The sequence below is a fragment of the Mauremys mutica genome, chromosome 8, assembly GCF_020497125.1.
Source record: "Mauremys mutica isolate MM-2020 ecotype Southern chromosome 8, ASM2049712v1, whole genome shotgun sequence".
Taxonomy (NCBI): Eukaryota; Metazoa; Chordata; order Testudines; family Geoemydidae; genus Mauremys; species Mauremys mutica.
This window is the reverse complement of record NC_059079.1, coordinates 79,120,447-79,141,995: the sequence shown is the minus strand read 5'-3', so window position 1 is coordinate 79,141,995 and position 21,549 is coordinate 79,120,447. Positions and strand designations below refer to the sequence as shown.

General features: G+C 41.6%; 1 protein-coding gene across 4 annotated transcripts in view; it reads left to right on the top strand.

Annotated features, from left to right (window-relative positions):
* RANBP17 (RAN binding protein 17) overlaps positions 1-21,549 on the top strand; it is a 279,011-nt gene that overhangs the window by 25,290 nt on the left and 232,172 nt on the right. For 3 of the 4 annotated variants that reach the window (XM_045027073.1, XM_045027070.1, XM_045027072.1), the window contains exons 6-12: positions 504-608; positions 3,089-3,254; positions 4,507-4,580; positions 11,071-11,190; positions 12,371-12,517; positions 13,346-13,518; positions 16,911-17,104. In XM_045027073.1, coding sequence (XP_044883008.1) covers positions 504-608; positions 3,089-3,254; positions 4,507-4,580; positions 11,071-11,190; positions 12,371-12,517; positions 13,346-13,518; positions 16,911-17,104 — 979 coding nt within the window. The remainder of the gene's footprint in view (positions 1-503; positions 609-3,088; positions 3,255-4,506; positions 4,581-11,070; positions 11,191-12,370; positions 12,518-13,345; positions 13,519-16,910; positions 17,105-21,549) is intronic. The other variant, XM_045027071.1, reaches the window with a different exon arrangement.

The following is a 21,549-nucleotide window of genomic DNA, read 5'->3' as shown; positions in this document are numbered from 1 at the left end:
AGTGTATTGATTAGAGAAAAGGAAAAACACCAAAATTAAAGCAAAGGAAAAATGATTTGGCGACCTGACTTGATACAACACTAAAACAGGAGCAGTCAAAGTGCAGACCAGCTCTCCCTCTCTTACAGAACTCCACAGTGCAGGAGCAATTTCACATGAGCTCCATAGGTGATGTTTTGCAGAGCAGCTGCTGAATATCTCATCACTTGCTTCCACTTGTTCTTGGTGTTGCTATAGACCTAGTAGGCTAGCATCATGGGCAGGGCATAGAACAAACCAGAAATAATAGGTAATATAGGAAAAAATAGAGTAAGAACAACAATGAATAGGAATGCACAGAGTCAGTGGGTACTGGTATTGGTAAGAGAGACCAGGAGGCCTGGACTTCGTACCTGACCATAGTCTTCATTTGTTGTGACTAATGACTCTTGCCAGAAATGCCCCTTCACTAGTCTTAAGGAAGAAAAAAGACTTGTTTATTCTTGTGGCCTTATATTTTTTAGGTTGATTATTCAAGACCTTCAGCGAAACATCGTAAAATAGCTACCTCATTCCGTGACACGTCTTTAAAGGATATTTTGATGCTGGCATGCTCTCTTCTAAAGGAGGTAAGACTGTTTTATAACTGAAGCTAGTATTAAAATGCCTTAAAAGTGAGGCTTTTATGTTTTTACTGCTTTAAATTTATGGTAGGTATTACTCTGAGTGGACAAGGTCAGTCTGTACCTAGGTGGATGTTTGCTTACATCAAATTAGAACAGGCACGAGCAACCGATAAAATTGTTGAATTTTTGAGAGCCTGTCCAGTTTGTCTATTTGTTTCTTCAGTTATGTTCTGTCTTCCAGAGTAGACAGCACGTATCCTGAGATTTTCTTCTTGTTTCCTATGTTGTTTCCCTAGTTTAGTTTTATTTTAGCTTAGTTAGGCCTTCTACCTCAGTGTTCCTGAAAAAGGATGATAAATCCTCTTGATGTGGCAGAGTAGCCTGGTCTGACAAGGGGTTTCTGCCTCTTTTGCTAGCCCTGTGAGCCTCTGTGTGGCTCTCTGAGGAGTTCAGACCCCAGCCTCTCCACAGGCTTGACAGCAGGTACTGAGGAACAGCCTTCAGTAGCCTAAGTCTCTCAGACCCATGTAGGTTTAAGGGACTCCAAAACTGGGCTTTGCGCTTTGAGTCTTGTCTTCCCTGCTGATCAAGGCCTTTGTTGTGCTTAGGAAGCTGCTGAGCTCTGCTTCTCTTAAGACCAAGCAACTGCTTGAATTTGAGAGTAGTCTATTTTTAAAAACAACACTTGCTTCCTACTCCCTCAGTGCTTTCTTTGGGAGCTGCTGGTTGTTCAGCGCTTGAGAAAATCAAATTATTTATTTAGGTGCTGAAATTTGGACCTAGAAGCCTAACTTTTGGCACACATTTTTTAAATTCTTGGCCACAGCCATTGGGACGTGGATGATGTTTGCAATGACTGGGGCTAAAGTTATAATCTTTGGACTGGTGAATATGCTGCCCATGTACATTCAAGGTTTTAAATCAGTGATGGAAATATGCATTCATGGAGAAATCCTGTACTGTCTACAAGAAAGATTAGATACATTCAGAGATATCTAGAACCCCTTTACAGAGGCTACAAACCTGTTGCAGATGGTACAGTGCTATATTAGGGTTCTCTCACACACATGCCACACCACACATTCTCTAGCCTAATTGCCTTCAAGCTCAACGGGACTAAAGTTAAACTGATACTCCCAAACACTGAAAAGTGTGAACATGTTCAGCCCAGTCACCCTTCCAGGTAGTAGTTAATATGTAATAATTAAAACATCTGTATAATGCCAGCTTCTCTTCAGGAAACTATAGTAATAAGTATAGCATTTACTAACTTATTTAATTGTGCACTAAACTAACATTTATCAAACCATTGGTGTAATTTCTACCCATAAAATGTAAGCACTCACATAAAAGTTGTATAAAAGCTTAGCAGAGTAACAAGTGTAATTGGAAAATAAAAATAAAATAGAGCAAGCTGTTGGTTTCCAAGCTGGGTTCTTTATGGCTCGTGCATCGTCACCAGTGATGAAGATTCAACAATTACAACTCAATTCTGCTGATGGCACAAAATAGATTCCAGCTCCCTCTCCCAGTCTCAAAACCTTTGGTCACTAAATCAACAGATCTGAATCTGAATATAAACAGGGAGATGCACTGAGTAAGAAGAGGCTGCATTTTGATTGCTGTTTTGGCCAGAAAAGTAACTCTTTAAGGGAAACAATTTTCCAACCTCCAAAGAACAACTTTAGTGACTAATGTGTTTGAAGCTCGAAACTCATTGCCTTTATACACTATATGTTTATAGTCGTAGTCAGTTGTTTAATTTGTGGTTGTGATGGCTTTCTTTGTAATTATATATTATGGTAATTGCAGTAGTTAGAGAAGGGCCTGTGTAAAACTGTCATCTTACTCAGAATGTATGCTCTTTGTAAGCCTCCTAATCCCATCAGCATACTTCACTGACAAAAGTAAGTGTTTACCCTTGGCTCTGTAGTGCTAGCAATGCAGCTGAGGGACAGTGAGTTGTATTGTATTCTGGTCTTATATATCACCAAACTGTTAGCTAAATTCAGATTGTAGGCTTTGTAGTACTGATGATGATGTAGAACAAGAAGAACCCATTCTGGAGGAGGAGGAGTTTCTGGAGCTTTTGAGTTGTAAAGTGAAAACATATTTGCTCTGGAGCAAATGAGGGAGAATGAGTATGGAACCCCAAATGTAAAATTTAGATACAGTCTTCTAAGTTTAACCACATTTTAAAGATTAGGTCTGTATCTTGGAGATGCACAGTTTATATACCAATACTGTAGGAAAATGTATCCCTTTACTTGCCTTTTTTTAGAAAGATGAGAACTGAGTCTTAGAGGAATAAAGTCTAATTTACTTTACCCTTTATGGGTGAAAAACCTTTAAAATTTTGAAATTTCTCTATGTACTGACAATCTGTTGTAAAGATTTAGAACTAAATATTTTCTGTTTCAAAATTATATTCAATCTGTTGTATACAAACAACTTAATGAAATATTTTCATTTTTTAAATATAGTTATTGGCAAAACCTTTAAATCTTCAGGATCAACAACAACAAAGTTTAGCAATGCATCTCTTGAAACTTGTCCTCAACTGTCTTAACTTTGACTTCATTGGCAATTCAGCAGATGAGTCTGCAGATGATTTATGCACTGTACAGATCCCAACAAACTGGAGAACAAGTAAGAAAAGATCATAACTGTTAACACTGAAGTGCATTCTACATGTAGTGGAATATGTTATCTGTTTGTTTTGATATAGTACTTGTAATTATAAAATTATCTAAGATCTTTTCCTGTAAGGTAGTCTTGTTTGCTGATATATTAAACAGGAAACCTCATGTGGCTATTTTATAATTTCTATCTATAACAGAAACAATGTCTCTTTCCTTAATGTACTATATCACACAGCGGTGTGCAATTCAAACTGTTCTGTGCAGGTTCTTATATCATGCCCATCACCAAAGTATCTGAGTACCTTTGAGAGCTGCAGTAAGCTCTCTGTGTGTATAATACAGGTCATTTATAGAATCACGTTCCTGGGTATCCATGTGTAACAGAGCAAGGTCCAACCCACCCCTTCTTCTGCTCTGTCTATACAGACTATTTGGAGACTTTCAATTATTAAACACCACCGTATAGTTTATTTACATTTGATCTTACTGGGCCATACATAATATCGTTTATAGCAGCAGGTTCTCCTCAATCCTCTGCCAAGGAGGAGAGATGGAAGAGGTGTCTCCACCCAGAGATGCTTCTTGGTTTTGGCTCTCCTAGCCTGTTTTTCCTTCTTATGCCTTCATTTACCCTCTGCCTTAAAGGGCCAGTTAGCTGGTTAGTCTACCCTCCAGCCCATTCTAATCCACTGATTAGGCACAGTCAGGTCCACTGCCTGGGTGTGCGAATTAACTGGTGTTTAAGTGATCAGAGTCCTGGCTCAGCTGTTGTTCCCAGCACTTTGTTACACCATGACAAAGCATTGCATGATTTGTTGTATAGATACATTTTTTTTCTTTTGGTATATAGAATAGATTAATTGTGCTAAAAGAGCATTACAAGGTCTTATAGAATCAATCATAGACTATCAGGGTTGGAAGGGATCTCAGGAGGTCATCTAGTCCAACCCCCTGCTCAAAGCAGGACTGATACCCAGACAGATTTTTTTTTTTTTTACCCCAGTTCCCTAAATGGCCCCCCTCAAGGATTGAGCTCACAACCTTGGGTTTAGCAGGCCAATGCTCAAACCACTGAGCTATCCTTCCCCACTACACATTTGAGCTGAGCTATTTAATACACTTATATTGATATTTTGTTCTTTAATCAGAATTGTACCTCACTCTTAGCACTTTTATGAAAAATAAAAACAATTCTGGTGATAAATATTTAATTATTACTGATAAACAGTGATAAAAACATCTCTCTTTTTTTTTCTCAGTCTTCCTAGAACCAGAGACCTTGGACTTGTTTTTTGATTTGTATCATTCCCTTCCACCAGTGCTGTCGCAGTTGGTAAGTAAAGCTTAGTGATTTACATTATAATAATTACTAAAAACAATTCTCTTTTGACTATGTACATTTATTAAACATACAGGCTAAATGTTTACTCCTTATCCATCCCCAGTGACATCTTTGGTGCCACTTGCATATAATTTGGGCCATCCCCTTTAAATGGAGATGTGAAATTATTCTGCATGTTTAATATCTTCTGTAATCTCACGGTCATGATTTGCCATTTGAGATATATAATAAACACACCAAATATGTTAAAAGAACATTATTAAGATTGCAAAATCAAGCACTCGGAAGTTAGGACATGCTAGAATTAAGGTTGCCTGTGCACCCTTAATTCGACCCTTAATGTGTGTGCATTATGATACAGTTTTTAATTATGATTATACACTATTTTATCTCCAGGACTGCTGCCTCATTCAGAACAACCAGTGCTTTGGGCAGGCTCACTACCATTAGCTCCCGGTCTTCTTGCCCAACCCAGTCACAGCCTCGCCACCACCAACTACCAGTCACTGTCCCTCCTTCATCCCTTCTTACAGTCCCAATCTCATCCGTCTCCTTTTACCTAGCCTATTTCTTGAACACAGCTGAATTCTTTTTGCTGACACTTGCCAAAAAAAAAAAAAAATCCAACCTGAGGCAGACAACCAGCATGGGAAAATTTTAGCCAAACAGCTCTTCTTTGAGTAGTGTCCCGATAGGTGTGTAGGTGTGGCAGCTCTCTGATCAAGATGCAGAGAGATCTTCTGTAGCAGTGCCTGTTGGGCTTCACATGCGCTTCTCTCCATATCACGCCGGGATCGGCATCTATATATAGCGCTTTGCGGTCCAACTGCCCTCAGTTTCTTCTCAACCACCTTTGGTGTGAGACCGAATCCAGAGCAGAGCCCTTCTACTTTTAGAGATACTCTCATTAACTTACCTTTCTTTAGTAGTGATTAGCCATTTTCATGAATTTTCTCCCCCTAAAAGAAACCAAAACTTTGCTACTCTTCCCTCCCTGTTACCTGTTTCCCGCCCTCCCTGATTGGGAGCTCTCCCCCTCGGGACTATGCTGGGATCCCCCTGATTCAAGAGGTATCTCTCTTGTTGGTAGGCCTTACTCATAAGTAACGGTCACTCACAGTGCATCCACTGCCTCGGTGAGGGCCATGTTGCACAGAAGTGCACCCACTGCATTAACTCAACCACCCAGACCCTAAAGGACTGTGAACTCAGACTGAAACTTCTCCTCATGGAGAGTTCTCTAAGGCCAGCTTTGGACCCCAGCCCTGATACTTCTCAGGCACGGCTCTCACACTTGACTCAGCCATCAGCTGACCCCTGCTTGCTGCGGCCATCCGAAAGTGAGCAGACAATTCTCACAAGACCGTGAGTGGGAACTAGGCACAAGAGTTCTTCAGTGCATATTCAGCCGCTGGGGATTTCCCCGCATAGATCTCTTTGCCACACCAGAGAACGCCAAATGCCTTCAGTTCTGCTCACGGATGGGTCTAGGCCATGCCTTCCTCATTACATGGGATGCTCTACGACTTGAGGCCTTTCCACCTTTTCCCCTCTTTCCCTTTTGTTTCACAAAATACAGGTGGAATGAGCCCAAGTCATCCTCATAGCGCCGACATTACTATGACAAATTTGGTATTCTTACCTCTTACGCATGACAGTGTGTTCTCTGATCATCTTGCAATTGATTCCATGCCTCCTCTCGCAGGATGCGAGCTGAATTCTCCATTCCAATCTATGTCTTGCTCATCTCAAGGCATGGCTCCTTCATGGTTACAGGATTCAGAGATGACCTGTTCAGAGGCAGTAAAAGAGGTTCTCTTAAATAGCAGACATGACACAACACAACTCACTGTACTTACCTCCAAAAATGGGAAAGATTCCAATTCCAGTACACAGCTAATCATGTTTCAGCAATGAACATCCTGTTACCACCCATTTTTTATTATATTCTAGATCTTAAAAGATCAGGCCTATCTACAAGCTCCATTCATATGCACTTGGTCACCATCACAGCATTCCACCCCAAGATAGATGGCTATTCCATATTCACCCACCTGCTCATGAAGAGATTCCTTCAAGGCCTTTGCACTAGCATATGACATCCCACCCAGCCCTGGGATCCCAACCTCATCTTGCACTCTCTCACTAGACCGCTATTTGAGCCAGTGGCAACATCATCCTACATTAATCTTTCCATGAAAACAGCATTTCTTATAGCCATCATGTTGGCCCGATGAGTAGGAGAAATAGGGGCTCTCATGGCATACTCTCCATACACAATTTTTTCTAAGGACAAGGTCATGTTACACACGCATCCAAAATTCCTACCCAAAGTACCATCCTCCTTGCATTTGAACCAACCTATCCACCTTCCCTGTTTCTTCCCAAAGCCACACACCGACCAACAAGAAGCAACTCTACTCACCTTGGACATTAGGAGAGCTGTAGCCTTTTACCTTGCTAGAACTAAATCTTTCAGACATTCGCCACAGGGAGTGTCTGTATCCAAACAGTGTCTTTCCAAGTGGATCACACAGTGCATACACTTTTGTTATCAACTACACAACCAGCTACCTCCACATGGAAGTCAAGCACATTCCACTTGCTCTGTCTCCACCTTGATTGCCTTTCTCAACAATGTGTCCATCACTGACATTGGCAAAGAAGCCACTTGGGCATCCACAGACACTTTTAGCTAACACGATGCAATTATCCGTGACACAGCATCAGAAGCCATACTAGGATGCACGGCCCTCTCCTCCTTATTAGATGCCACTCTGAAGCCCCAGCCTTCCATCTACGGATACTGCTCTACGGTCACCTACAGTGGAGCACCCCTAGGGACACTACTCAAAGAAGAAGAGAAGGTTACTCACCCTGTGCAGTAACTAGCTTCTCTGAGATGTGAGTCCTTAGGAGTGCTCCACTACCCGCCCTCCTCCTCCTCTGCTTCGGAGCTCAAAGATGAGCTCTATGTTAGAGAAGGAACTGAGGGCAGTTGGATCTCAGATTGCTATATATAGATGCTGCCCTTGACGCGAGACAGGGAGGAGCGTATGCAGCTCAATGGGCACTGCCATCGAAGATCTTCAATCGCAGGCGCAAGGGGTGCTGCGGCACCTACAGTGGAGAAACCATAGGGAGACACATCTCAAAGAACCTCAGTTAGTGCATAGGGTGAGTAACCTTAGAATCATAGAATATCAGAGTTGGAAGGGTCCTCAGAAGGTCATCTAGTCCAACCCCCTGCTCAAAGCAGGACCAATCCCCAACTAAATCATCCCAGCCAGGGCTTTGACCTTCAAAACCTCTAAGGAAGGAGATTCCACCACCTCCCTAGGTAACCCATTCCAGTGCTTTACCACCCTCCTAGCGAAAAAGTTTTTCCTAATATCCAACTTAAACCTTCCCCACTGCAACTTGAGACCATTACTCCTTGTTCTGCCATCTGGAACCACTGAGAACAGTCTAAATCCATCTTCTTTGGAACCCCCTTTCAGGTAGTTGAAAGCAGCTATCAAATCCCCCCTCATTCTTCTCTTCTGCTGACTAAATCTCAGTTCCCTCAGCCTCTTATCATAAGTCATGTGTTCCAGCCCCCTAATCATTTTTGTTGCCCTCCACTGGACTCTTTCCAATTTTTCCACATCCTTCTTGTAGTGTGAGGCCCAAAACTGGACACAGTACTCTAGATGAGGTCTCACGAATGCCGAATAGAGGGGAACTATCACATCCTGTGATCTGCTGGCAATACCCCTACTTATACAGCCCAAAATGCTGTTAGCCTTCTTGGCAACAAGGGCGCATCGTCAACTCATATCCAGCTTCTCGTCCATTGTGTAACCCCTAGGTCCTTTTCTGCAGAACTGCTGCCTAGTCTGTAGCAGTGCATGGGATTCTTGTGTCCTAAGTGCAGGACTCTGCACTTGTCCTTGTTGAACCTCATCAGATTTCTTTTGGCCCAATCCTTTAATTTGTCTAGGTCTGTCTGTATCCTGTCCCTACCCTCCAGCATATCTACCACTCCTCCCAGTTTAGTGTCATCTGAAAACTTGCTGAGGGTGCAGTCCACACCATCCTCCAGATCATTAATGAAGATATTGAACAAAACTGGCCCCAGGACCAACCCTTGGGGCACTCTGCTTGATACTGGCTGCCAACTAGACATGGAGCCATTGATCACTACTCGTTGAGCCTGACGATCTAGCCAGCTTTCTATCCACCTTATAGTCAATTCATCCAGCCCATACTACTTTATCTTGCTGGCACGAATACTGTGGGAGACCATATCAAAAGCTTTGCTAAAGTCAAGGAATAACACGTCCACTGCTTTCCCCTCATCCACAGAGCCAGTTATCTCGTCATAGAAGGCATTTAGGTTAGTCAGGCATGACTTGCCCTTGGTGAATCCATGCTGACTCTTCCTGATCACTTTCCTGTCCTCCGAGTGCTTCAGAATTGAGTCCTTGAGGACCTGTGCCATGATTTTTCAGGGACTGAGGTAAGGCTGACTGGCCTGTAGTTCCCTAGATCCTCCTTCTCCTCTTTTTTTTTTTTTTTTTTTTAAAAGATGGGCACTACATTTTCCAGTCATCCAGGACCTCCCCCGATTGCCATGATTTTTCAATGGGCAATGGCTCTGCAATCACATCCGCCAACTCCTTTAGCACCCTCGCATGCAGCGCATCTGGCCCCAGGGACTTGTGCTCGTCCAGCTTTTCTAAATAGTCCTGAACCACTTCTTTCTCCACAGAGGGCTGGTCACCTCCTCCCCATGCTGTGCTGCCCAGTGCAGTAGTCTGGGAGCTGACCTTGTTTGTGAAGACAGAGGCAAAAAAAGCATTGAGTACATAAGCTTTTTCCATATCTCTGTCACTAGGTTGCCTCCCTCATTCAGTAAGGGGCCCACACTTTCCTTGACTTTCTTCTTGTTGCTAACATACCTGAAGAAGCCCTTCTTGTTACTCTTAACTTCTCTTGCTAGCTGCAACTCCAAGTGTGATTTGGTCTTCCTGATTTCACTCCTGCATGCCTGAGCAATATTTTTATACTCCTCCCTGGTCATTTGTCCAATCTTCCACTTCTTGTAAGCTTCTTTTTTGTGTTTAAGATCAGCAAGGATTTCACTGTTAAGCCAAGCTCGTCGCCTGCCATATTTACTATTCTTTCTACACGTCAGGATGGTTTGTTCTTGCAACCTCAATAAGGATTCTTTAATGTACAACCAGTTCTCCTGGACTCCTTTTCCCCTCATGTTATTCTCCCAGGGGATCCTTCCTATCAGTTCCCTGAGGGAGTCAAAGTCTGCTTTTCTGAAGTCCAGGGTCCGTATTCTGCTGCTCTCCTTTCTTCCTTGTGTCAGGATCCTGAACTCGACCATCTCATGGTCACTGCCTCCCAGGTTCCCATCCACGTTTGCTTCCCCTACTAATTCTTCCCTGTTTGTGAGCAGCAGGTCATGAAGAGCTCTGCCCCTAGTTGGTTCCTCCAGCACTTGCACCAGGAAATTGTCCGCTACACTTTCCAAAAACTTCCTGGACTGTCTGTGCACCGCTGGATTGCTCTCTCAGCAGATATAAGGGTGATTGAAGTCTTCCATGAGAACCAGGGCCTGTGATCTAGTAACTTCTGTTACTAGAAGAAAGACTCATCCACCTCATCCCCCTGGTCTGGTGGTCTATAGTAGACTCCACCACGACATCATCCTTGTTGCTGACACTTCTAATCTTAATCCAGAGGCTCTCAGGTTTTTCTGCAGTTTCATACCAGAGCTCTGAGCAGTCATACTGCTCTCTTACATACAGTGCAACTCCCCCACCTTTTCTGCCCTGCCTGTCCTTCCTGAACAGTTAATGTCCATCCATGACAGTAGTCTAGTCATGTGAGTTATCCCACCAAGTTTCTGTTGTTCCAATCACATCATAATTCCTTAGCAGTTATTATACGGAATGGAAATAATGGTCTTATAATGGGAGGTGTTGAGCAACCTGAATAATAAGTGGTGCAACAGCCCTGGGAAGAATCCTTCCAAATAAGGGAAGACAACTGGTCAGGCAGTAGAGATTTGCTTTTTTAGTTTTACAATTATTTTATTTTTTTTAAAAAGGAGTACTTGTGGCACCTTATGCCCAAATAAATTTGTTCATCTATAAGCTTTCGTCGGCTAAAACCAACTTCATCAGATGCATGGAGTGGAAAATACAGTAGGAAGATGTATATAGCAGTACATGAAAAGATGGAAGTTGCCTTACCCAGTGGGGGGTCGAGACAAATCCATTAAAGTGGGCTATTATCAACAGGATGAAAAATCACTTTTATAGTGGTAATCAGGGTGGCTCATTTCAAACAGTTAACAAGAAGGTGTGAGTAACAGTAGGGACAAATTAGCATGGGGAGATTCTTTTTTTTTAGTTCTTGTAGTGAATACATGATTAGTGTACAGAATAACATGGCTACCACTCTGAAACCTTTCTTTTTTTAGGCACTTTCCTGTTTGGTTCAGTTTGCCTCTACAAGAAGATCTTTATTTAGCAATCCAGAACGTGCCAAGTATCTTGGGAATCTAATCAAAGGAGTGAAAAGAATCCTTGAAAATCCTCAGGTATTTTTGTTTTTTAAATTCTTTGCAAATGTTAAAATTATTTGTGAATTTCTGTGGCTTGTCACAACCCTGTTGACTCTCTTCATCCCTCAGGACCGTCTTCCAGAGGCCTTTCTTTAAACTTCCATCCTTCTCCTCCTTTCTTCACCAGAAATCATTTTGGGACACAGTTCGTACAAAATAAGCTATGCAGAACAAAGCTGTCATCTGTTGAATTAACAATGTTTGAAGAGACGTTATGTTCTTGTCTTGGCCATGTAGGAATAAAGACAAGAGGCAGTGGAGGTGGTTTAATTAGGCTGCACCTTTTATTCACACAACGTATCTGGAAATACCTGGCAATAAATTGTACAGTTCTGGTCATCATTCTTTCCTTAATTGTTTCCAGTTATTTGAGAGGGCTGCCGTCAGCTCTTCTTCCCAACCTGGTCCAAGCCAGCCGGTTGCTGGGATCCCACTGCCTTCCCCTCATGTGAAGGTTAAAGGGGACTGAAAAAGGGGCGGGAGGGAAGGGTTGTTTTCCTGCTATACCAGACGTTACAAGTCCTGACCTCCCTTTCTCCAGCTTCCCTTAGAAGATGCCTCCCTAAATCCACTTCCAACTCCTGTTTATCCCCTCTGTAATGAGTACCTGCACTGGACACCGGCCACACTTGCTGCTTATTTAGTTGTGACATCTTGACCTAACCACCTTACCTATCTCATCAGCTGACTTGCTGTGGGGAAAGCTAAAACACTCCACTCTGCCCCAGCTAATCTGGCAGTGAAGAAAAAATTCCTTCCCAGCACCAAATGAAAAAGGGGTGAGCACAAGCCCTCACACAACTGATCATAAAACCTGGTTCTGCTCTGATCCCATGGGTGGGAAGGTGGGTGTTGCTAATCAGAGATTGAGAGAGAGCAAGATAATTATTTCTGGAATGCAGGTGTATACATATCCTGTCCCTGCCCTGGTGCATATGAGGGTGAGTGACCATCCCTGTTCCAGCCACTTCCTGTACCCCCCTTGGCTCCACTGAGGGAAATCTGTCTCCCTCTTCCACCCTATCGTCACCCAAATACCGGAGAGATTCCTGTCCTCTTTTTCCTTCTGCCCAAAGAGTCACTTCTTTCAGTTGCTGTGAGCATATTAGGTTAGTCTGATGATTTAAAAGAACCTTTGTTTCTTGTGTAATTTTAGGGTTTATCTGATCCAGGTAACTACCATGAGTTCTGTCGTTTTTTGGCTCGACTAAAGACAAACTACCAGTTGGGAGAACTAGTAATGGTAAAGGATTACTCAGAGGTTATCAGATTGATAGCCAATTTCACTATTACTAGCTTACAGGTAAGGATATATACAGCCTTAAATCCTTGACAGATGTGGGATTTTTTTGTTTTGTTTTGGGGTTAGGTTTGTATTCAGTTGATGTTATTTTACATGAAAATGTACTTTGCCCTGAGCCCTGGCAGGTGCGCCCCATGGACCTGAAGCCCTGAGACCCCCTCCCTGCTAGTCAGAAGGCAGAAGTGATGTGTGGGAGGAGGAACTGGGGTCACGTTTTCCCCCCTTCACCAGATTTTTGCCAGGGTGTGATCACATGGTGCCACTGGCCCTCTCCCTGTACAGCAGCTGCTAGAGTCAGCAAGCTGAGGCCCTGGAGAGAGACAGAGGAGCTAAAGCAGCAGCCCTTCCTGCAGCTCCCAATTCTTTGCATCTGCCTCTTCACAAGGAGCTAACACCTGGGAGCTGCAGGGAGGGCCTGCTGAGGGTAAGACAGGGGTGTGTGACTCCAGCTGTTGTGGGGGGAACCTTTAAATTGTCCCTCCCCATTCCCCTCCTCAGCAGGCACCGGTCGTCTCACACAGAAGCTCCTAGCTGCACCATCCCGCTGCTGTCCTCCCCTCTCCCCCCCCCCCCCCCGGTAGGCAGAGAATGGGGGGAAAGGATGTCCACAAGCTGCACTTGAACTGTAAAACTGCCAGATGTGGCTCACGAGCTGCTGTTTGGCCACCCCTGGTCTAGTATAATTCAGTGGGGCCTTGATTTTGATTGGGGTATTCGAGCACTTCCTAAACGTAAATAATACTAGTAGTAAAGATAAGATGTATGTTCGTAAATTTTCACGCTGGGATAAGATATGCTCTAATTAAAATTACATTTGTTTCTTTGTAGCACTGGGAGTTTGCTCCAAACAGTGTTCACTATCTGCTAACTCTGTGGCAGAGAATGGTAGCATCAGTACCTTTTGTGAAATCAACAGAACCACACCTCTTAGATACATATGCACCAGAGATCACAAAAGCATACATTACTTCTAGACTGGAATCTGTTCCTGTAGTTATAAGGTAAACCTTCTTCAGTATAAATAGAACTTTGCAGTGCTTTTGTTTTAAAATCAATAAAACTTAATGGCATTTTTCTCACGTCAGTTACATTAAATTATATTTATTGATTTTAGTAGTCACTCATGTTTTACACTGTTGTGAGATCAGAATTTGGCCCAGTGTCTTAAAAGCAAAAGCAAAATTAAACTTGAGTTCAAGTTGTTTTTTTCCAGAGCCCCCTTATTTTATAAAAAGATCCTTGCCCATTATAATCCAATATCTCAAATATTTTTGATGCTGAGCCTCTTCTGCCATTTATGCCATCAGAGCAGGAGTTTCCTAGGATCCCTCACTACATCAGCAAAGGAAGGCAGCAAAAGGAATCCCACCTGTTAATGAAAGGGTAGGAGAGAGTAGCATAAGATGAGGTGGCAGAATTATTTTAAAGTGTGATTCTGCTCTGAAAAAGGACAGTAAAGAGGTCCCTTTTTACTCAGCACATCTGCTCCCTGTTGTATTCAAAGTTGTTGTTGCTCATTTTACAAAAAATAAGCTATGAGCTGTTTTTAAAAATATATATATTTATTCTTCTGTTCTCCACAGAGCCAATACAGCTGGGAGAGAGAGAGAGTTGGATTCTATTCCATTTCACATATCATCAACAAAATTGCTAACTAAGTTCCACTTGCAGAATCTCTTTTGTTGTTGATGTGTGAACTGGAAGGAAGCCCGCTTTACTTTGCAGGGCTTGCAGTTAGGCAAAAAAAACCTTTTACTTGTAAACTGAGCATATTCTATACATAACTAACTCTCTCTCTCACACAAAAATGAAACACCAGTGTATGTTTTCTATAGTCACTTTTCAGAGAATAACTGTACTTTTAAAAAAATTGAATAAAAGGGTTGGTTAACATATTTCTGTACTAAATGCCATGACAGCTTGGTTAATGAGATACAAATCTGTGCTGATTCCGTATTATTTTTGCTTTGCAGTACATGTTTAAGGGAGTACTATCTTCATTTGCTATATAGATTTATGCTTATTGTCCCAGCTAGTAATTTTATTTATTGACTTGACGTTTTATAGCCAAAATCCCTTTTATATTTTAGACAAATTTACCATACGATCACAGCAAATAAAACACCCATAGAAAAAATGTGTTTTGAATGGCTAAAAATGTTTAATACTTCTTCAGGGGTCTCTGTGCATTCCCACTTGCAGGATCCAGTTCTTCTAGTGTCGAGCTGTGAAACTGTATAATTAAGCTTTGTCTCCTGTGGGGGGCAGTAGTGCTCTCATGCTAGGATGTTGTCATCATGCATCTCAGTTCCTTTGCTGCAAGACCTAAGTGAAACTACTTCTCAAGTCTGCAAGCAAGTTAGCCGATCCTTTTATAGTGAGTCAGTCAGTCATATTAAAGTTAGAGTAGATGGGGCCACTTGCCTTGGGTTATCCCCTAGGCTGTGTCAGGTCCTGAACTCCATATGGGGTTGAAAAGATGTGCCACCTGCTCAACCATCTTTCCAGAGACAGATGAACATGTATGGTGCCTACTGTGGCTGGGACAGGCTCATAGTCTCCCAAGGGACATCTTGCTGCACTATCTCTTCTCAGATGAGGAAGAACAGAAAGTTAATATGGCAGGTGCACTTGGCTTCCTTGGACTATCCTAGCATTCCTTTGGGAGTTTTGAGGTCCACCTCTTTGCTGAGGTCTTCTGTAAAAAGATCTGACATGCATTTTGCTGCCCCAGCTTCATTGCTCCCCTCATTGTCAGGCCTCAGATTGACCTTCCTGAGGCAAACGCTTACTTGGGCTGAGTCTCCTGGTTGGTACTGTCCAGTGTTGCATGCTCCATCCAAACAGGACTGATCTGGCACTGCATGCTCCATCCATACAGGACTGATCTGGCACTGCAGTCTGTGTTGGCACCAAAAATTTCCTCGGTGCCCTCCCAGTCAGCACTAGTCAACATCACTATTGAGAGTCAGGCTTTCAGATCTCCTCATGATCCTGTTCCAGGGAAGAGAAAAGAGGAGGAAGCATTCTGGTCTGTGAAAGGAGCCTAAGAAGAAAAAGAAAAGGAGGCATTGTCTCCTCTACTGATGCATGTCCGCTGTGGAGACTGCTTACCTGTTTTGACATCACTCTTGGCACACCCACTAGCTGTACATCTAACAGTGGGGAAGGAGAACATACAGGCAGACATCCTCAGCAGGAAATCTTACAACCAATATGAATGGTCCCTAAATGAGGTAGTATCCTCATTATTATTCAGGTATGGTCAACCACAAATTGACTCATATCCAGTCAGAATGCCAAGTGTCCTCTACTGGCACCAGTGGTCACAGAGATAAGAAATATTTATCGGATGCATTGCTGCTGAATTGGAGCAGTCTTCTCATAGCCTTCCTTCGATACCCAGAGTCATAAGGAAAATCAGAGAGGACAGAGCCCACATCATACTGCTAGCACAAATGTGGCCATGGCAGTATTGGCACACTGTTATGTCCAGAGAACTGTTGGTTCAGCTTCCGTTATGCCCTGACTTCCTTTCTCAATGGGAAGGGTGGTTTTTTTTAATTTATGGCCTCTGCACCCATTATAACGTTACATAAAGAAGTCATTTTGAGACCTCACCCCAGCTTTATATCTGCGGCGGTGTCAAATTTTCATCTGTCCCATTATATCTCTCTTCCTGTTTTGTTCCTCAGATCCCAGGCTACCCAGGCTTCTGTGGCTTAGATGTTGAGCTTACTCCTTAGCCAAATAAACACTATTTCTTGGCTTAAAGATGTATTCTGCTAGGGCCAGAGCTGCCTCTGTAGCTGTCTGAGACTGCTATTGTAGAGACTTGCAAAGCAGCAACATGGAGTTCTGCTTATTCTTTCATTAAGCATTATTCGTTGGACTTGGCATTGGGATCTAATGCTCAGTTTTGTAAGGCATTATCATAGCCCATTTTTGCCTACAATGTCTTGTCCACCATCCTCTAATAGGAGCACTACTTGCTACTTTCTCATAAGTGGAAATGCATTGAGGCCCTTGAAAAAGAAAGCAGGATTATTTACTAGTAACGATTTTTCTTCAAGAGTTATCTCTGTGCATTCACATTGCTCATCTGCCTTTCCCCTCTGCCTCTGAGTTCGTTGTATTTCAGGACTCTGTAGGTTCGGGAGAAGGATAGAGGTGGTTGGGGTGTATATGGTCCTTTATATAGATTATATAGTTTAAGACAATGATGACATTCCAGCATGAGTATGCTAATGGACTGCCCAGAGGACACGGCTTTGATATACAGTCCTGTAGCTTGATGCTGGAGATGCTAGTTATCACGGATGTGAATGCACAGAGGCGACTCTTAAAGAACAATAGTTTCTAGTAAGTAACCCCTATTTTATGTGTATTGCAGAGATGGTTTGGAAGATCCTCTGGATGATACAGCTACTGTATTTCAGCAGCTGGAGCAACTCTGCACAGTCAGCAGGTGTGAATATGAAAAGACCTGTGCACTTCTTGTACAGTTGTTTGACCAAAATGCACAAAACTACCAAAAGCTATTGCATTCTTCTAGTAGGAATCCACTAGAAATCACAGTCCAAGAAGGTTAGTATTTATTTCATTTATGATTGAGACTGCTTTGTTCTCTGTTATGTGGACTTGAAATGGTGCAAAATTATCCATCTGTGTATGAGAGGGAAGTGTGATCAGGTGGTCTGAGTATATGTCTGGAAAGTGGTAACTCGAGTTCTAACCCAATTAGAAGGCAGTGGGAGCTGTGAGAACCCATCACTTCTGAAAACCAGGCTTTACATTTCTCAGTTAAAGAGAGATACCTGAAAACTGAGGGACCTAAACTTGACAGACATTTTTGAAAATGTAGGCCTTAACTTCTCTGATTTGGCTGCCCCATCTGTAAAATAAATACACTAATTATCCTTACTTCCCTCTGAGTTTTGTGACGATTAATTACTAGTATTGGAAAAACAACTTAGCTATAAAGAGAGAATGTATGTAAATTGTACAATATTCTGTCCTATGTAATTTTATTACATAGATTAATTGTTCCTGTCTGTCCCTTGTTTAACTCGATCATGTAAATGACTAACTCTTTCCTTGTGTAGCTGTTTTATAGTTATTGCATCTTTATATGGCTGAATTGAGTTTTTCCCCCAATACAGCTGTTCTTTTACAGATGTAATATTTTGGATCGGATATTGCCATTCAGACTGCTACTTTTTGTTGACATCTTGGAAATGCGGAGTTAAATGTGGGGAGCCATTTTATTCTAACTTATATAATGCACGTGGCCTGACTCTTTCTCTTACTTCCCTTCCCTGTATGCACCTGTCACTTTTCCTTTGTGGTCCATTAGCAAACTTGTACTGAAAGGCAGTTTTCTGTTCTCCAGCTGCAGTCTGTACTTCACTGCTTTTATTGGATTCTTCTATGCATAGAGTCAAAGGGGAATGGTCAGTTACAGTAACGCAGGAAGGTTCCATAGGTCGATACTTGGGCATAAGAGAAAGTTTGGTGCAGTTTAATTCTGTATTGCTCCTTGCAGAAGAATTCAGTTTCTTTTTCTGCAAACTAAACACTTCTGTTCATGCTGAACAATAAATGTTATATCCCTTAGTTATACATACTTTAATTTAGATGTTTAATGGCTTTTAATGTTACAAAATAAGTTAATATTATATTAAGATTTCATTTTATTATATTGTCTTGCTCTCTGTATCGATGGTGATGCGGTCATGGTTTACTAAAACAATAATCCCCAAGAAATGGGTCATTAACAGTAGTTAACGATTACTTGTGATCTATGGTAATGACTGATTTCTTTGGGATTATTGCTGTTATAAACCATAATTACAGATTATTACAGCAATAATTATTTTGCCAAAAAAAAAAATGTAGTCTAGCTAAGCAGCTGCAAAAGCAAGTGCCCTGAACATTTCATATAGTTGAAGTAGATAAGAACAGGGAAAACTGTAATGGTAAACCGGTTCTGTGTTATATGTGTGAAATTCTGCTTTCCACAAATGAGAATGGAGAGAAAGAGTCATCAGAAAAATAGCCTTTGTTTAAATCTGAGCTACTTCCATAAGTGTCAGAGTAACTAGTTTTATGTTTAAATACAAATTGTTGATAAGAGTGTGTGGTTCAAAATAGTGGCTCTGCTGTTTGAACCATGCAGCTCTGAAAATGCTGCAGTCTTTTGAAATGGCCAGTCTTTATTGCGTGGCTTGCCTTTCAAGTCACTGGAGCACCTGCTGTTGATTTGGTCATTTTAGCTATGCAGTCCTCTGGTGCTGCTAATTCTAGATTGGGTAATCCCTTTAAATTGGCTACTATATGTTGTGTAATTGCGGAATATTTTTGTGCCTGGGTGGGTCTTTTTTTATTTGGCAGTGGTGTGTGTGTGTGTGTGTGTGTGTGTAGGCTTCTTGAGAACCACAAATCTAGTAAGTTATTGGGATGGTCTCAATACTCTCTGGAACCCTTCTTAATGATAACAATAAATAATTTGTAATAGAATTTATATGGTCAAATATAAACATTAGCTAGTGAATTCTCAGAACACTCCTGTGAAATAGGTAGGCATTCTCTCTTTAAAAAAAAACAAAAAAACAACACAGATGAGTAAATTGAAACAGAAAAACTAAGGCCAAATTTTCAAAAGCATTCAGTAATTATGGTTGCCTCAGTTGTTGCATGTGCAATTTGAGATGTCAAATGTCTGATTTTATTTTTTCAGAGTTGCTGTTCAACTGAAGTGCCTATTTACTTCAGCAGTGTGCAGCACATAAGAAAATTAGGCTGGAAGTGTATCAGGCACCCAAAATCAGTATTCACTGCTGAAAATTTTGGCGTAAGCTACTTGCTTAAAGTCTCGCTCTAGGGTATGTCTAGTTGCAGTGCAGACATAACCAAAGAGTCCAAAAAGAGCTGAGTTTAGTGCTCAGGAGCTTCTTGTTCAAACAGCTGGTCTCATGTTCAAACAGCGGGTCATGCTGCTTTCCTAGAGAGGGGCTCTCGTGCAGTGCGTATTTTACCCTCATCGTTCTTAGAAACTTGTAAATATAATATTTTGCACTGCAATGTTTGGCCATTTGGCAAACATCTTATTTTTTTGCTGCTCCCTTGAATGAGCTTGCGTTTGTAATCATCTTTCTCTGGCTGTGCATTAGCCCCGTGCCATCAGTGATGAGTTCAGCAAGTATTTCACAGTCTTTGGAATACAGTTGTCCCCATAGGTGATTAATAGACACCTCCTTGGTTAATTCACTAATGTTCTGTATAATTACATAAATATAGTTGGTCAGTGTATGATACCACATAGCTTTTTAAAAAACAGATTATCTAGAATCCAGGGGACATTCTCTCGGATTATATATCTGGCTGCATTGCATGAAAGCACGTGTAAGGCTAGGGATTAAAGATAAGTGCAGAGAGACAGTGCCTCCATGCAACTGGCTCTATCCTTCTGTAGGGGTGGGATTGACCTCCCTGCTTTCTTATCTTGGGGGTGGGGGCAAACCACCATTTCCTTGACCAAAGAATTTTGAGGAAACTCTGTACTGGAGGGGCAGAAATGGGGGATTGGGAAGAAGTGATGGGGCTGAGGAAATGGCCCAGTGAAGGTCTCAGATATCTAGTGAATTTTAAAATAGGTGTCATCAACGTCTCTCCAAAACTGTAAAATTGTTTATGAATGTTCCTTTGTGCCTTAGAAGTAAAAGTAAACATTAGCTTATGTATCACTAAGCTTTATTTGCTGGTGATTTCAAATTCTATTGCAAAAGTTTTTGCAAGATAGTTAAAATATAGATCAGAATGCTCTGTTATAAATACTTGTATTGAAAATCACGTCCCCTTTATTTGCGTTCTTTGGTACATTTTAGTATTTCTTTTATCATTGCTTGTGTTCTTCCCATTTGATTACTATCACAGGGTTTAAATGCAGGGCCTGATTTTTTTTTTATTTTTACATCAGAGTAATGCCACTAATTGAAATGGAGTTATCCCTGATTTACACCAATGTGAGAAATCAGGATCCGACCTTTAAGGCATAGGTGTGTACCTCGGAAAGATTTAGCTGAATGGGCCTGGGCAGTGAAAATTCATTGCCCTTCAGTTCTGTACTTTCAGAATGTCACTGTAAGTCTTGGGGGAAATTAATTGAAGCTTAGTGGTATACAAATGAGGAATTCAGCAAAGAATGTGAAACAAACTTTAAACACTAACATTTTTGCAAATTAGAACATTCTATACATATATCAAAATCTCTGTTATACACTTCTTAGAATATTTTTTCTCTATACATGCATACTTTTGGGTAATGTGTTTTGTCATGTAGAGATTTAGGATATTTCCAGAAAGACAGAACAAACAAATCTGAAAAATCTGTCTGTCTGTCTCTCATTTTACCTGTTCCTTTTAAGATAAAATATAATAATTTGCCCTCAGTCTCTGCAGAGAAATGCCATGAAGGACAGTATGTGACCATTAGTATGTTTTTGAAAAGGAAAACATTGCAGTGTTCATGTGTCTAGGTTTTCCTTGGCATTCAATATTGAAACATGTTTTGGTCAAATCCAAGTCTCCAAGGCCTTGTCTTCACTAGGGAAAACAGGTCTGTTCATAACTTGAGGTAAAATCCTAGTGAAGACAAGGCAGTTTCTGGTTTTCACATAAGTTAGCTGGTGGAATATGCTCCGCCATAGCCTTAACTCATGTGTAAACTACCTTGTCTTCACTAGGATTCTACTTTGAGTTAGTTAACTTGTGTTAGCAGTACAACTTTTTTCCTAGTGAAGATACAGGCTAGGAGTAGCATTGTAGTTGAGGGGACATGTTAATGTGCAACTGGAAGCTCTAACAATCTGATAAATCTCTTACAATTAATCTCTTAGATCAGGGACGGAGGTGATGCCACCTTACGGGAAAATACTATTTGAATACCTCTATACCTTTTTTCCCAGTAGAGGGTATTCCTGGTTACTAGGGCTCATGGTTAAATACAAATAATTTAGTTACCATGGTCTAAA